Below are 16,017 nucleotides of genomic sequence, written 5' to 3' on the forward strand. Positions count from 1 at the left end.
ATTATGGGAGTCGTGTTAGGCGCGTAGTAATTTTGTAACCTTGTAAAGTTTCCAATTTGTGTTGGTTATAGAGTTTACTATAAGAAATACTAGAATTTAAAAACATTTTAGTATTAGCATTAATTTGACACTTCCTTTTGTAGAATAGTTGATAAAATAGAATATTATGAGTAAGTTAATTGGAGAGTAAATCTAGAGAGAATTTTTTTTTATATTTGTTTTATTATCTTGTTTTTTTAGGGTCTGCAGTGTTATTCAATACTGAAACCGAAATTAAAATGAAAGTGTAACAGACCAAATGTTTTGTATGAACTTCCAATAACGTAAAGTTTCCTGAATAAAATCTTAAATATGATGTTTGAATAAGTAATCAAGTAAAACATGTTGAAAATAATATGATGTACCCTAATATGTTCAAAATAAATAAAGGTCTCAGTTAAAAGTATTCTTGGATGTGAGTTAAATTGATGTATCGGATAAAGTACTTACATTAGAAGATCAAATGCTGTATGTAACTAGTACAGTTTTTATAGCCATATATGTTCAGAAATAAAGTTAAAAACATCCAACAGTAATCTTACTTTAATGATACTTAATATAGAAAAATACGTCTTAAACTTTATTGGCACATGAATATCTTTAACATAATCCTTTTAATATTGTGTACCTATTCTGAGGTAAATCGTGCTGTAAGTTCAGTAAGACTTAAACTTGATAGTTCATAGCAATAAATAGTCTATAAAAGTTATTTTACGTGACGTTGGAAAATTCTTGCTAAGTTTAATCATTTTATTACAAAAACTTCAATACCTAGGTGGTTACGAAACATAAATATTTTAAAGTTCAGTCAGACATTGAGAGACTATATTAGAACTTTTAATGACCTGCCGTTTTTTTATTGTGATGAAAATAGTTTTATAATAATGAAATTGTGTTATATTTTTTTTAGATTCAAACTCAACATACTCTTGTTTCATTATGACAGAAAACATCATCAGGTCTTAAAATTTTTGAAAACATTAAAATTTTGTGTCCGGGTGTCATGTAATGTCTTGTCTTAGTCCACAGAAATATTTAGGAAATGCATCATTCTTTATAAAAAAAAAATGTTCTTACTTTTAAACTTCCACCTCCCTTCTAACTAACCTTAAGTACAAACATACACTTTCTGTGTATTTCCTACCTATAGATCATATGCTGTAGTATAGGTCCCTAGGGGTTTTAAATTAATATACTTCTAACAGTTTGTTACATTTTTACAAAAATTTCTTCTTAAACCGATAGCACACATTGAGGAACAATCTGGTGGGTGGATGGGGAAGGGGGAGCAGATGGATTAATACACAACTTCAACTGACAAAAGATATATATATATATACAACAATGACACCAAACAAAAGTGCTTATGCAGTGTACCCAGTTAGTCTACATGAAACAAAATTTACTTTTATGACAGGTATTCAAAATTAGGTTATTACCTGTTCATATGAACTATTACAGACAGCTGTATTACCTCTCACAGCCAAAAAGCATGACTAAGCAAGTTTAAGTTCTGTGAGATGGCCACTCTGATTATGATAGAGTAGCCTCAGACAAGGATTAATAAGACTATTAACAGAGAGTAACTTTCAATATTCCTTAGATATGTTTTTTGTCATTTTCAGTGGATTAAATTTAACTGTTTTGATAGCAAGCACCCAGTGCAAAGAAGGATCAAAGATGTCTTTTAACATGTTTACAGTCCAACAAAGATAGTTCATTTCAGTTTATTTCTTTGATTCAATCAAACCAGTGTTTGGTAGTGATTTTAATACTCAGTAAACGCAAAGTGAGTGATAGCGATGTTAATATTCGTGGCATCATGTCAATAAAAACAACTGCCAATATGCCCAAGTCTGGTCGTCCAAGCAAGTTCACCCCGAGAGCAGACCGCAAAATGCTAAAAGAGGTCCCCAAAAACCCTAACATGTCATCACGGGACTTACAGCAGGCTTTGGCTACTGCTGATGTGAAAGTGCATGCCTTTAGAATCAGAAAGAGACTGCACAAGTCTAACTTGCATGGGAAGTGTGCAAGAAAGAAACCTTTGTTCTCTAAGAGAAACATCAAGACCAGAGTTAAGTTTGCCAGAGAGAATGTAGACAAAGACCAGGACTTCTGGAATAATGTTCTTTGGACACCAAAACAGAGGATATGTTTGGCGTAAACCAAATACAGCATTCCAGGAAAAGAACCTCATACCAACTGTGAAGCATGGTGGTGGTAGTGTCATGGTTTGGGACTGCTTTGCTGCAGCAGGACCTGGACAGCTCACAATAATAGAATTCACCATGAATTATTCTGTGTATCAGAGGGTGCTTGAGGATCATGTGAGACCATCTGTTAGAAAATTAAGCTGAAGCGGAACTGGACCCTGCAACACGACAATGACCCAAAACATACCAGTAAATCCACCAAGGACTGGCTGAAAACTAAGAAATGGAGAGTCCTGGAATGCCCAAGTCAAAGCCCAGATTTTAATCCCATTGAAATAATGTGGGGTGACTTGAAACGAGTTGTACATGTAAGAAACCCCTCAAACATCTCATAGCTGACAGAATTCTGCATTGAAGAGTGGGGCAAACTTTCTTCAGACCGATGTCAGAGACTGGTAGATGGTTACAAGATGCGTCTCACTGCACTTATTTCAGCCAAAGGAGTAACACTAGGTATTAAGAGGTAGGGTGTCTTAACTTTTTCCTCAGTTAGAATATGCATTTTTGTAGAATTACATTTACAGAAGATCTTGAAAAGTATTTTCTTCAGTTTTAATTGTTTAGTTATATTCATATAATCTCTTAGTATTGTTGAAATTGAAATTAAATATCTATATATTCAAAAATGTTACAAAAATATACAGGCTTTCATAGGGTGTCCTAACTTTTTCACATGACTGTATACTAGATTCAAAGACAGAACATATATCTCTGACTATATACGCTTCACATAGTGGGAAGTGGAAAGTTTTGTTTTTGTTAATTACGTCATCCTGCAGATTAACATGGTCTTTTATCAATTAGGCTTATACTGGCACAGTGTTTCGCCATCCTTCCACGTTCAAAAGTACAGGGTGACCCAAAATAATTTTCCCTATTCAAAAATTCAAAAATTAGATAACTACAGAAATATAACCATACAGTTTTAATATATTTTAGCCCAACTCAAACATTTTTAATGACATGTCAATACTTTTCTACGTGTGCACCATTAGTGGTTCTCAGTACATGTAACCCATATTCGACTTATGTCAACATTTGTTACGTCACGCCCACAGTTACGGTGGTCGTGGCATCCGACGTCTTGGTCTTTAGGACCGTTATGCATGCAATAGGTGTGAGATACACCATGCCGTTAACGTATTTCCCCCTTAAAAAAAAAAAAAAAAGTTTAGTAAAGTGACATCTGGTGGTGAACACAGAAGCAACGAAATTTGCCTTCCCACACCAGTGGGCAGTGTTGTCCCGTAAAATGGCAAACGTGCACAAATGGTTCAATGCGACAGACTGGTGTTGAATACAAGGTATTGAATCCTGCGTGGTTGTATGTTTTTAGTTATTTAAGTATTAAATTTTAAAATATGAAATATAATGGTTTGTAATGTTCGAAAAGTGTAAACGTTCCTGGTGAAATATCCGTACCTTCTCGATTGATAAGCGTTAATCACTGTTATGGCTTCCAAGGGTTATAGCATACTAACTGTAGCAAATGAACAATACTAAACTGTCACTTGGCGCGTTGATTTATAAACTTTAGGCGAAGTTCTCGAAAGTTCAGTTGGCAACAATTTAAAACATATATTTTTGGTTATTGCACTTTAAAATCTTCTACAAATTTAGAGAACAGGTGGGAATTCGCAACATATATTTAACACTAGAAGTTACATTTCTATATATATATTACTAAAAAAACCTCAGTATTAAAATAAATATATGTTAGTAAATCTGTTACACGTCAATAATAAAAAAATTTATACGCTTGATGGCCTTTGAAAACTATTATTACAGAGCAACAAACGAAAAACAAAACGTAAAATATACACAAATTCGAACATTACTGAAGAAGGTAAGAAAATAATGATGTAGATTGCATATGATATGCTGATATAACTCATAATCTTAAACTTTAAGATAAGATTTTACGTTAATTTTTTAACCAAACGAAAACATCCGTCCTATAATAGAAACGTTTACAACAGAATAAATATTTCAAAATCACAGTTTAAAATACTGGCTCGCAGCACATTTTACAGTTTCATAAAATTAAAGGAAAATATAGTTTTATTGAAAAAGCAATAACAAAAACACCCAAAGTTATTGAAAAAAAGGAAAAAAATTTGCTGTAAACCACCAACTAATACTTATACTGTCAGTCTAGTGAGTCTTAAGTTTTGTACTTGTGTATGTTTCAGTTAGGTAAACATATAAAAGTCACAGTTTAAACGCCGATAGAAACCAAAATTCCTAATTTTTTTGTGATAAAAGGAACGCAAGTTGCAGATATTCTTTTCACACTCATCTTAATTTGTTCATTTCGGATTAAAAATCAGAGGCGTGTAAAATTAACATTTCAAATATATTTTTGCCTCTCACATGTTACTGGTAAAGAGGCCTTTCTTTGAATATCATAACTAGATGTTTGGGTTGGACTTTGAGAGACGAAAAATGTCTAAAATATTATTTTTTACATGCTGTAGATTATGAATCTGAATGAGCAAATTAATATGAGAAAGCCGAAATTTGAAATACCATTCAGTTAGCACGCAATTAAATTGTAAACTTGAGAGTTACATAAACTGCAATACAGTGGAGCGCCATTAAGCCGCGGACCAGTAAACCGCGAAATCGCTTAAGCCGCTGTAGCAAGTCTTGTGAGCGATGTGAGCGAGGATTATCGCGGCTCATCGCTAATTTAAGAACGCGTAAAAAGGGGATATTTAAAAAGGATTTGCTTTAATTTGGGAAATATATAAAATATATTACAATAGAAATCGACCGTTAATCTACCTTATCCGCTCTCTATGTCAGCTTTATGGAGGCCGCCATTGTTACCGAATCACACCTCTCCATACATTAAAGTTAATCCGCGGTAAATCCGTGAAAAAAGTGATCAATAATTAAAGTATTATTTTTAATTCGATAATCCGATATAATGATCACGCAATGGCCCGGATGAGGCTCCTCGGCGGAGCTGTTGGCGACTTCGGCTTTTCAGTCACAAAGGTTTAAGCCGCGGACCACTTAAGCCGCGGTTAAGCAGGTTGACCTCCCAAATACCGCAGCTTAACGGCGCTCCACTGTAATTTTTGTTTAAGAAATTTACCGAACCTTTGTTATTGAAAAATATTCAAGATTTCCTCTAGTTTTGATTAATAATTACGTAAAACTTATTTTCTGAGTCAGAAAGAAAAACTTTTTATTTTCGTATTTAAACTTCATTCAAACAATAAAGAGGCCCGGCATGGCCAAGCGTGTTAAGGCGTGAGACTCCTAATCTGAGGGCCGCGGGTTCGCATCCCCTTCGCGCCAAACATGCTCGCCCTTTCAGCCGTGAGGGCGTTATAATGTGACGGTCAATCCCACTATTCGGTGGTAAAAGAGTAGCCCAAGAGTTGGCGGTGGGTGGTGATGACTAGTTGCCTTCCCTCTAGTCTTACACTGCTAAATTAGGGACGGCTAGCACAGATAGCCTTCGAGTAGCTTTGTGCGAAATTCTAAAACAAAACAAAAAAACTTGTACTATTTCGCAATCAGTGTGACTACCAAAAGACCTTAACAACCTACAAACAACCAAATCGTTGTAAATCCTGTTTATCTCAGTTTAGTGCTATTCCAGGTTGTCTTCCAAAGAAAAGAAGAAACTTTTTATCAGTTAAACATATAAACCTTAAACATATATGTTTACCTTATCATCGTTCTTATAACTAATTAAGCTAAAATATGATTCGTATCAAACAATAGAAAACTGATGAGGGAGAGTTAACTTATTCTAAATTGTTTAGGTGTCACTTCGTTTGATTTTTTTGTTTGTGTGAACAAAAAATTCACAGGCACGTTTGTCAATGAAACATTGACTTTTCTTTACTAACGCGCCTCCCGCTGTCTTAGTGACAAGTCTGAGAGCATGTAACTTTTCAAAGCGGGTTCGATATTTGCAGTGGGCACAGCATTGACAGTCCGTTGTGTACTTTTATGTTTACTAACAAACAAACAAATAAACTATACACAAACAATAAAATAATACTATACTCTTGTTTTTTCAACGACCCAATTCATACATTCTTTATGTTTCATGTAAGAAGCTCAGATTTATTACACAGTTTGTGAATAACTGATTGTTTTAACGATAGTTAAGGTCTTTTGGTAGTCACACTGATTGCGAAATAGTACAAGTTTTTTTGTTTTGTTTTAGAATTTCGCGCAAAGCTACTCGAGGGCTATCTGCGCTAGCCGTTCCTAATTTTGCAGTGTAAGACTAGAGGGAAGGCAGCTAGTCATCACCACCCACCGCCAACTCTTGGGCTACTGTTTTATCAGCGAATAGATGAATTGAAGGTTGCATTATAATGCCCCCACGGCTGGGAGGGCGAGCATGTTTGGTGCGAAGGGCAAGCACGAGTTAATACAATATCTTGTACGCCCGAGGTGAAATAAATTGCTTTATAAGCACATATATTCATATCTCTTATGTTTGTTTGTTTGGAATTAAGCACAGGACTACACAATGGGCTACCTGTGTTCTGCCCACAACGAGTATGAAACCCGATTTCTAGAAGTATGAGCCCGTAGACATTCCGCTGTGCCACAAAAGGGGTAAGTATCTTACGGTAAGATTTTCTGAAAATGAACAAGGCTAGTGTTTTAAAAAAACTATTTAGATTATTTATTGTAAAAGTGCAAATGTGTGGATTATATTTACAAAGTTTCCATTCTTCAAGAATGAATCTATTTTTAGATGGTGACTACTGGAAATTGTCACAGCGATCTCGCCATGAAAAATGGCCTTGAGTGTGGAACAGGTGCTCCCATTGCTAATTTCCCCTGTATTATGGGTTACGAGGGCGCTGGGGTAGTGGAAAGCGTTGGAGAGGAAGTGACGAATGTGAAACCTGGTGAATGTCAAGACGTGGGAAAACACTACAGATTAAATTCTCTTTGGTAAATATCATTCAATAACATGAAAGAAGAGGCCGACGAGCCCTGACTCTCCTCGGTATATAAACATCAATACCCAAATATCTATGTTTGCAGCTGCAGCAGTATGTTTGTGGGATTTTACGAAGACAGTCTGAGTTTCTGTGACCCCACCCACACCCCAGCGTGAACACATGCGGCAGTCACATGTCCATAAAGTTGCCATTCGTAACACTGAATTACAAGTACCATTGGTTGTTTAGATGGTTCAACCATGTATTTTCGGTATCAAAGAATGATACCATTTGATATGTTCAGGATATCTCGTGTTTCGTGTGCGTGTATTTTAACTAAATCTGTAACGTCCTGTGTTTTTTGGAGAAAATACGTTCAACTTTAGTGTAGTTTATGTAGTTGTACGTGATTTATGCTTCTATGTCATCACTTGTGATGCTCGTGTGTAAATCGTTCGTAACAAAGTTGGGTTTATTTTTTAGTATATGACTGTTCATGTTTCCTGGTTTGAAAGCGTCTTGCGGCCATTCTTCAAGTAATTAGTTGAGATCAGTGGCTTCTGAACCTTTGAAGAGGATAACCACCCCTGGTTAGGCGTGTGATGTTAACTTTTCTTGATGACGAGAAACTCACTTGAAATAAAAATGTATCTTTGAACGCTTGGTATTGGTATTAACACTTTTATTGATAAACAGAGAACAACGCTTCGACTTTCTTAGGTCATCCTCAGGTTAACTTGTATTGGGGACTTTACATCTCTAGGAAATATTGTATTTGCAACGTTAAATATCGCTACTAACTTGATAGTTTAATTTATCTATCAAACGTTGACATACAGTTGTCAATTAAATTTTACCTCGAAAGTCATTCCCGTTACTTAAACACTATCATTAGTGACTCAGCAACAGGTCTATGGATATAAAACGCTAAAAAGTGGTGTTTCGATACTCGTGATTGGCCTGACCCGAATGCCCTTTGTGCTTAACTTCTGTAGAGCAGAACCACATTTAACTATCTGCTGTATCCGTCATGGGGAATTGAACCCTGGAGTTTAGAGCTTTAGGTCCGTAAACTTTTCCAATAATTTAAACTTAATGCAGCGTTGCACTATCTTCTGAAATATTCCAATGAGATCAAATATTTATGCTGGAAGTTTAGTTAATTTTTATGTTGGTCAATTGCTTCCCAAGTATTACTGGATTATGTTGGTGAAACGTAATTTTATCAGTTTTACCCATATCACAAGTAATTGATAGTGATCGAAACGCCTTACGTATTCTAGAAACTAATGTTGCATGTTGTAAAGTCCAATAAGATATAACTTACCAGTGAGTGAACTCAATACAAAGCGATTAAGATTTGCCTAGAATTTGAAAATTTTGGTCTCAATACAACATTGTTTTTTATTAAATTCACGGTCAGTCGTATTACTTTTTGCTTAGTGCGCAATGAAATTAGGTATTTTTACAACTTACATAACTGATACATTATATAATTTAATACACAAAAATATGTATCACAAGCAAAGAACTCAGGCTTCTTACAACAGACCTGATGTCATATGGTTTCATTTTGTGTGTGTGTGAACAGCAAGGTTTGTGAAGTTCATGTGAGAGTCGTAGTTGGACTTAATTCAAGATTTTGGTTGCTCGAGGCAAATTCTGGTTGTTAATTATTTCAAACTATAAATGAACATGGAATGCAGTTTAAGAAGATGCTTTATTATACTGAATAAGAAACATTCCTTTCTCATAGAATTTTAGTGCTGCAAACAGTGTAGTATTTTCTGGAATATTCCAATAAAACTATGCAGTTATGATTATTTATTTATTGGTGGTTAATCAAGTCTAAAGGAATTTAACATTGGCTCGTATCACAAAATTTTTCATATATTTTAGACTGATAGAATGACCAGTCATAACCAAAAAGTTTCAAAGTTATATATAGTCAAGTCAAAAAACATATCAGGATCCATTACCATTAGTTATGGTTATTTTTATACTATTCTTGATTTTGATGGTTAAAGCAGTACTGAATCTGTAGTTATAACTGAGTAGCTTACAGAATGAATGTTCCTCCTGATATGTAGAGGTTGATATCCTAACCAATAGCTACTAACATTAAAACTTTGGTTTAGGCTATAAACCCACTTTTAACTGACAAGTGTCTAATTGTCTGTGAATGAACCAGTATTCCAGATGCTCTGATGTTTCTTCACCACTTAGCATAATAAATTTAAACAATCATATATCAATGTTTTGTTGAGAAACAATACCCCCTTGAAAGAATATGAATTCCTTTCCTTCCAAGTTTGGTGGTTAGGGCACTCCACTCTTAATCTGCAGACCAAATTTCCTGTTACAAATATAGTTGCTCTTTTAGCCATGGAGGTATTATAATGTGACAGTAAATTCCACCATTCAAAGGTAAAAAGTAGCCCAAAGGTTGGCACTAGCTGGTGTTGACTAACTGCCTTCATTCTAGCCTGTCACTACTAAATTAGGGATGGCTAGTGCATATAGCCCTCGCAAAGCCTTTTCTAGTATTTTGACTCAAAATAACTGTTTTTAAAAATAGTTTACTCTTATAAACTACACACTAGTTTATATGTGACTCACATAAAAATCCAGTGAAATCAGCTTATCAGTAGACAGTACTTTCTATTATTGTAGCTTTATTTCCTAAATCGCTAAAAAGTAATTTTAACTTATTTAATTTCTTTTTGCACTTCATGAGATGTATCGTATCAACGTTAATTACAAATTCCAGGTGAATCCGACAGCATCTATGAAAGAAATTTGCTTAATTGGCTGCGGCTTTAGTACTGGTTATGGTGCTGCAGTCAATGTTGCAAAAGTGAAAGCTGGGTCAACGACAGCCGTTTGGGGCTTGGGCTGTGTAGGGTTGGCTACTTTTGTTGGTTGTAAAAATAGTGGTGCTAAGCGGATCATTGGTATTGACATTAACCGTTATAAGTTCGAGACAGGTATGTGAAAACTTTATTCTAAGATAATAAAACACATTAGAGCCAGTGTTTTGAGTATTAGGTTATGTTGGATTTTTATTTTACAGAAATACCTGAAACAGAATTGAAATATAAAGCAATGAATGCTAAAACATAGCATTATAATTATATATATATATAAAAGACTGATAGACGGTGTATCCCCATCGCAGTATGGGTGCTACTTATTTAGTCACCCCTAAAACCTAGGACACATCTTATAATCCCACGTTGTAGCTTGTATCCTAGGATCTTTTTAAAAAATACAGCGTATTTTGTTTAATTTTAATGTGTTTCGACTTAAAAATTATGGTTATAATACATATATTAATGAAAGAGATTGGTGACCTGAATAAAGATGATTAAATTTTAGCGTTTTTGATCAATATACCAACCTTCAAGAAATTGTCCTCTGATAAAGTTGTTAAACATGTAACTTTAATGATTGGTGAAAGATGATATGGTTCACAATTATGGAGTCAAAAAAGGCATGACATAGAATAGTGTCTTAGTCACTTAAGTAGCAATATAAGAGTTGCAGGATCCACACGTTTGCTTTCTCAAGTGTGATGATGTTGGTTTTTAGAGCCAAGCCACATTGGACTACCTGCTGTGTTTAAAGTGGGAAACTGAACTCTGGATCTTAACATTATAAGTTTGTAAACTTATCATTATCACTTCAAAACAATGGCTAATACAAATAGTTCTAAGGTACTTTCATCCCAATAATGTAAAAAAAAAAAAAAGCTAATTATCAAGAACTATTTTATATTAGTTAATATTTAATATGTATCCCATCTCACCTTTATATGATGAGGTATGATTATCATTCATCTTAACATACCATACTAGAAATACATAAACAAAAATTTTTAGATTCTTTATTTGTGGACCATTCTTCTTTGATTTTTCATAATATAATATTTAAAATAATCTACACTTATACCAGTTTTACTGATTGAGGACTTTCTGAAGTTTGGATTCTCACTCAAAAAACAAACAAACCCAGCTACATTTGATTAAAGAATTAGAATGCAGGCAGACTTCTTTCATAAACTTATTCTCTTAGTAAATATTTTGATCATTTCTATCAGTTGGCTCTGAATATTGTTAGCTGGTATTTGAAAAATCAATACTGAGGACGTAGAAATGTCAGAGTTGTAACCATCTGTTGCTCTTATATTTAAAAGCTATAAATTTAAAAAATGCGCATTCATCATTTAATTTATTGATTGCTGGAATACATTATGAAAATGTTACTGTTTTCATTACTGAAGTAATCCAGTGGCTTTATAATTGCAAAGAACCATTCACACTTTTTTTTTGCAAAAGTACCAAAAAGGTTTTGATAATTTAGTGAAGTTTGATAATTGAGTTAACCTAGTTTCCTATGTAAATTATTGAATTTCATATTTACTATATTTACTAAGTACTTGTTCTTTGGTTCGAAAATCAAAATCAAAACATTTACTCTCAACATAACTGACCTTGCATATCCAGGTGGTTAGGGTGTTCGATTAAAAATCTGAGGCTCACAGGCTCGAATCCCTGTCACCCCAACATGTTGGCCCTTTCACACATGGGGACTTTATAATGTACGGTCAATCTTGATATTCATTAGTAAAAAGAGTAGCCAGAGTGGATGGTAATGACTAGCTGCCTTTCCTCTAGTCTTACACTGCTAAATTACGGGCGATTAGCGGAGATAGCTCTTATGTAGCTTTAGGCGAAATTAAAAATTCATTATTAATAAAATCTGAAGGTAATAATAAGTTATAAGTCAATCGGTTGTAGCTCTGGAAAAAATAGATAAATACAGCCTGAAGTTGTTACAAAATATGTTCTCCTGATTCTACTTGGAATATATTCATTGTTACGTTTTTAGTAAAACTTTCTGAATGAATGTAAAGAGGAGTGTATAATAATAAATTAATGACAATATCTCTGCTATCTTCAGCACAATGTGGGCCCTCTGCCCCATACCAGGGCTCTTCTGGTTGGCTGGTATATTAATAACATAATAGATGTTGAGTCACTATTTATATTGACCAACTGTTTCACAAGTGTTATTGGATTATGCTATCACAACACATCTGAACCAGAGCAAAGTTCATTTTATTTTCTTTGACGTCATATCACTTATACTGAAGCTTGTACGTAGGGTTAAAAAATCAGGTGGATAAAAACTGATAGTTTGAGAAATGCAACTTTCTTTCCTTTAAATGTACTAGATTTAATGACTTATTTTTACAGCTAAACAGTTCGGATGTACAGAGTGTTTGAACCCAGCAGATTTCGATCAACCAATAGTTCTACAAAAGATGACTGATGGAGGTCTTGACTTCACGTTCGAGTGCATTGGAAATGTAAAAACAATGGTAAATGTCAACAATCTTAACACCAACCAGTTACATCAGAGGTGAATTGAAAGGTTCTTACTGAGGATAAAGTGAAAAAGGATAATTTTAAAACTAGAAGTTAGAAATGTTGAGTTATCTTTGTTTTTGGATATTTGCACAAAGTGGTACCAATACTAGTTGATCCTCATTTTGAACTAACCAACTGCTGTCTGATTGAATAGCTGCACTTAATCATCACCCTGCTACATATATGTGTGCGCGCGCGCAATAATAGGATAAGAATCAGGAACTAGATTTGCCATTTGATGAAAACGCTTGTACACAACACAAAAAGAAACAGAAATAGTAATTTGATTTTTAAACATATCAACACAAAGACAAACAAATTTTCAAAAGTACGTGAATATAGTGAAATTTATCACATTTTTGCAACTTTATTGAAATTCTAGCATTAGTAGTCTATAAAGTAGTATATGATACGTGCAGATAAAGCTACCACAACAGCTCAAAATTTACTTTCATAAGTCAATGTTTAATTGCTAATTTTCTTCTAATTATTTGTTACAGAGAGCAGCTCTGGAGGCGAGTCACTATGATAGTGGGGGTGGCAGCCGCTGATGCACAGTTATCGTTTCCACCTTATAAGTTGTTGTTCGGCAGAACTTTAATTGGAAGCCTTTTTGGAGGTAAACATAACATCAAATTTATATACCACATTTGCACCTACACACTTTTTGAAAATGCATGGTAGTTTCATTTATCTGTATAAACATATATACCTGAATGTGCTCAGTTATATGGAACAAGAGATAAATATAAAAGTATCGTAATTCCAATATTTCAGGATACAGAGGTGTAGTGGAAATCCCACGAATGGTGGACCACTAATTGGGGAAAGCTTCCTTTATCGGACTTTATATCTAGCTGCCGTTAGAAGAAATCAACAGGGCTTTTGACTTGATGATTGATGGCAAATCTTAAGTGCATGTTCAACATGATTTTTTTTTTGACAATACTAGTTATCATATCACAGCTTCACACTTTGAATAAAGAAACAGCAATTTTAAAAATACTTCAAGTTGGTTTCAATAGATTTTTACTGCATCATATAAGCAACTCGTTTGTAGAATATTTATACCACTAACTAATGGCTGAAACGACAATGTATTATAACAGAAGGAAAATAGATGGCTTTTAGGGTTTATTAGTATACCAGTTGAGACTACCTTTAAAACGATTACAAGTGACGTAGTTGAAACACAATAAAAAAAGACGGACAAAGAACTTTATGTCAGAAGGTGGCCTTTGATTTTTAAAACATGTTATTTGGTACTTTTTGTACGTAATTTAAATTTGAATTACCATTTAACCAGAACAGAAATGATGAATAAATAAAAAAAAAAAAAAAGTACGTGCAGAAACAGGTAATGTGATCCTTATACAAAATTCAGCAATCAGTTTAAGTAATAAATTAAAAAAATCATCTCCCGTATTAATATTTGCTTATTTGCAATTAAGCACAAAGCTACACAATTGGCTATTTGTGATTTGCCTACCACGGGTACTGAAACCCAATTTCTTGCAGTGAAGTCTGCAAACATGCTGCTGTGCCACTGGAGAAGCCCCAAATTAGTGACAGAATATTTCTGTATAAGGTTTTGGAGATGGGTACTTTTAGCAGCTTTGTTATTGATTTTTGGAACCAAAATTGTGAACTTTGTCATCTCATAAAGATGCTCACATTTTCAGATCTTAAGCATTACTTTTGCTAGTAAAATTCTCTCTCCTGAAATAAACAAATTATCATGTCAGGAAGAACACACATTTTTACTATTTGTAATTTGTGATAAAAAGTAAATTATGTGCTTTGTTACCACACATTTCAGTTACTTATAGATTTTTACACAAGTGCCCATCTTATACAAAGAATTATGGGAACAATACTGCATGTGTGACAATTTGTGACTTTTGAATGTTCCTAACCTCTGCTGGTAATAGACATCACCACTGAAATTTATTGGTGCACTGAATAAGAAATACCAGAAAGCTACCATACCAGCACCAATACCCTTTTTCACAGAACAGTTGATAAAAAAATAAAAATATGAGTATGCCTGTTGTAGCATAAATGTGGATGTAACATTTATAAATCTGTTATGTTATTATTATCCTCTATTTTAGACTCTGCAGCATGGTTCAGTACTAGAAACACCATCAAGGAACTCTGGATTTGCATTGGAAAGCAGAAAAGAAAACCCACATGTTCAATATGAATTTCTAATGCTTTAGTTCTCTTGAGCAAAACATATTTAAAATAAAATAGTGTGCTACAAAAAGTCAAAAACAGATACTTCAGATGAAATGTTTTGAATGCGAGTTAAACTGGTAATAGTAAAGTACAATTCTGATATAAAACATACTAGAAACGTGTTTTTTTTTTTTATACTGATGCCAGAATATCAAACTTTATATCTACCTACTACAATTTTTGTGGCCACATACATTCAACCATGAAATGACAAAACAAAATCGCAACAGTAATCTTACTTCAGAAATATATAGTCCAGAAAATAAAATTTTCAAAATGTATTCATACACATGTGTTCTGAATATAACGATGTTGGCAACACACTGTACCTGTCCAGTGGTTAATCACGATGTAAATTCAAAGAACTAGAGATTTAAATGAAATAAGTAGTTTATAAAAGTTAACTCTGGCCAGACAACTGGAGAGTGTAAAAGAAACTTTATTGACCCACCACTTTATTTCATAAATAATGATGAGATTGTATTACATGAAACATACAGAAAATAAATTTGTTTTCATTCACTCAATCACTTGCAGATTCTTCTTCCTCCTCCTTCTCGGTTTGATATTTTTGTTTCTTCTGGACTGTGAAGTAAATAATAACATAAAACATTAACTAAAAGAAGTGAAGTAACATGTAAATTTCTTTCTGTTCTTAAAAACTAGGAAGTGTCTCAATGACAGTCATTATATCCTTCTTGTGTAGCAGTATAAACATTTAGCACTGAAATATGAAAATAAAATCTATGAATGTTAGAAGTTTGGCTCCAAATACACAAGTCACTCATTTTCTCTCCTATTCATAAATCCAGCATAAATCCCACAAAATCCTAACTTATAATTCATTTTTAAAAAAACATAACATTGGTAGTTCGATTACAGTTGATTTTGGATTAAAAGCTGCTCTACTGAGCTTCATGGTTGGTAACAAATGATTCATTAGGTTGGAGTTATTCAACAAAGGACAATAGAACTTGCACTCAAAATCTACCAAACTTGCATATATCTGCAATAGCAATGATGTGTACAAAGGTTGGCTGGAAGGGCTCAAAAGCCCCTATCTTTCTGCTCTTATGCTCCCAAAATCCTTTACTGGTTGTAACTACTTAACTACTTCTTGGTGTAAGTTAGGGGGGGAAGATATCAATTTTAAAATGAATG

General features: G+C 33.9%; 2 protein-coding genes and 1 pseudogene across 3 annotated transcripts in view; 2 read left to right on the forward strand and 1 right to left on the reverse strand.

The window, feature by feature from the left end:
* Window positions 1–446, forward strand: part of LOC143255930 (tolloid-like protein 1) — a 103,170-nt gene extending 102,724 nt beyond the window's left edge. Inside the window, exon 28 of the mRNA XM_076512366.1 lies at window positions 241–446. Within this exon, the coding sequence (XP_076368481.1) occupies window positions 241–265 (25 nt within the window). The 3' untranslated portion in view covers window positions 266–446. The remainder of the gene's footprint in view (window positions 1–240) is intronic.
* Window positions 447–6,575: 6,129 nt separating this feature from the next.
* Window positions 6,576–15,383, forward strand: LOC143257691 (alcohol dehydrogenase class-3-like; annotated as a pseudogene). Its single transcript, XR_013031979.1, has 5 exons — window positions 6,576–7,193; window positions 9,905–10,170; window positions 12,442–12,566; window positions 13,116–13,234; window positions 13,393–15,383. The product of XR_013031979.1 is annotated as an alcohol dehydrogenase class-3-like (transcript).
* Window positions 15,277–16,017, reverse strand: part of LOC143255931 (uncharacterized) — a 41,006-nt gene continuing 40,265 nt past the window's right edge. The window contains exon 8 of the mRNA XM_076512367.1: window positions 15,277–15,441. Within this exon, the coding sequence (XP_076368482.1) occupies window positions 15,380–15,441 (62 nt within the window). The 3' untranslated portion in view covers window positions 15,277–15,379. The remainder of the gene's footprint in view (window positions 15,442–16,017) is intronic.

The sequence above is a fragment of the Tachypleus tridentatus genome, chromosome 7 (assembly GCF_004210375.1).
Source record: "Tachypleus tridentatus isolate NWPU-2018 chromosome 7, ASM421037v1, whole genome shotgun sequence".
Classification (NCBI taxonomy): Eukaryota; Metazoa; Arthropoda; class Merostomata; order Xiphosura; family Limulidae; genus Tachypleus; species Tachypleus tridentatus.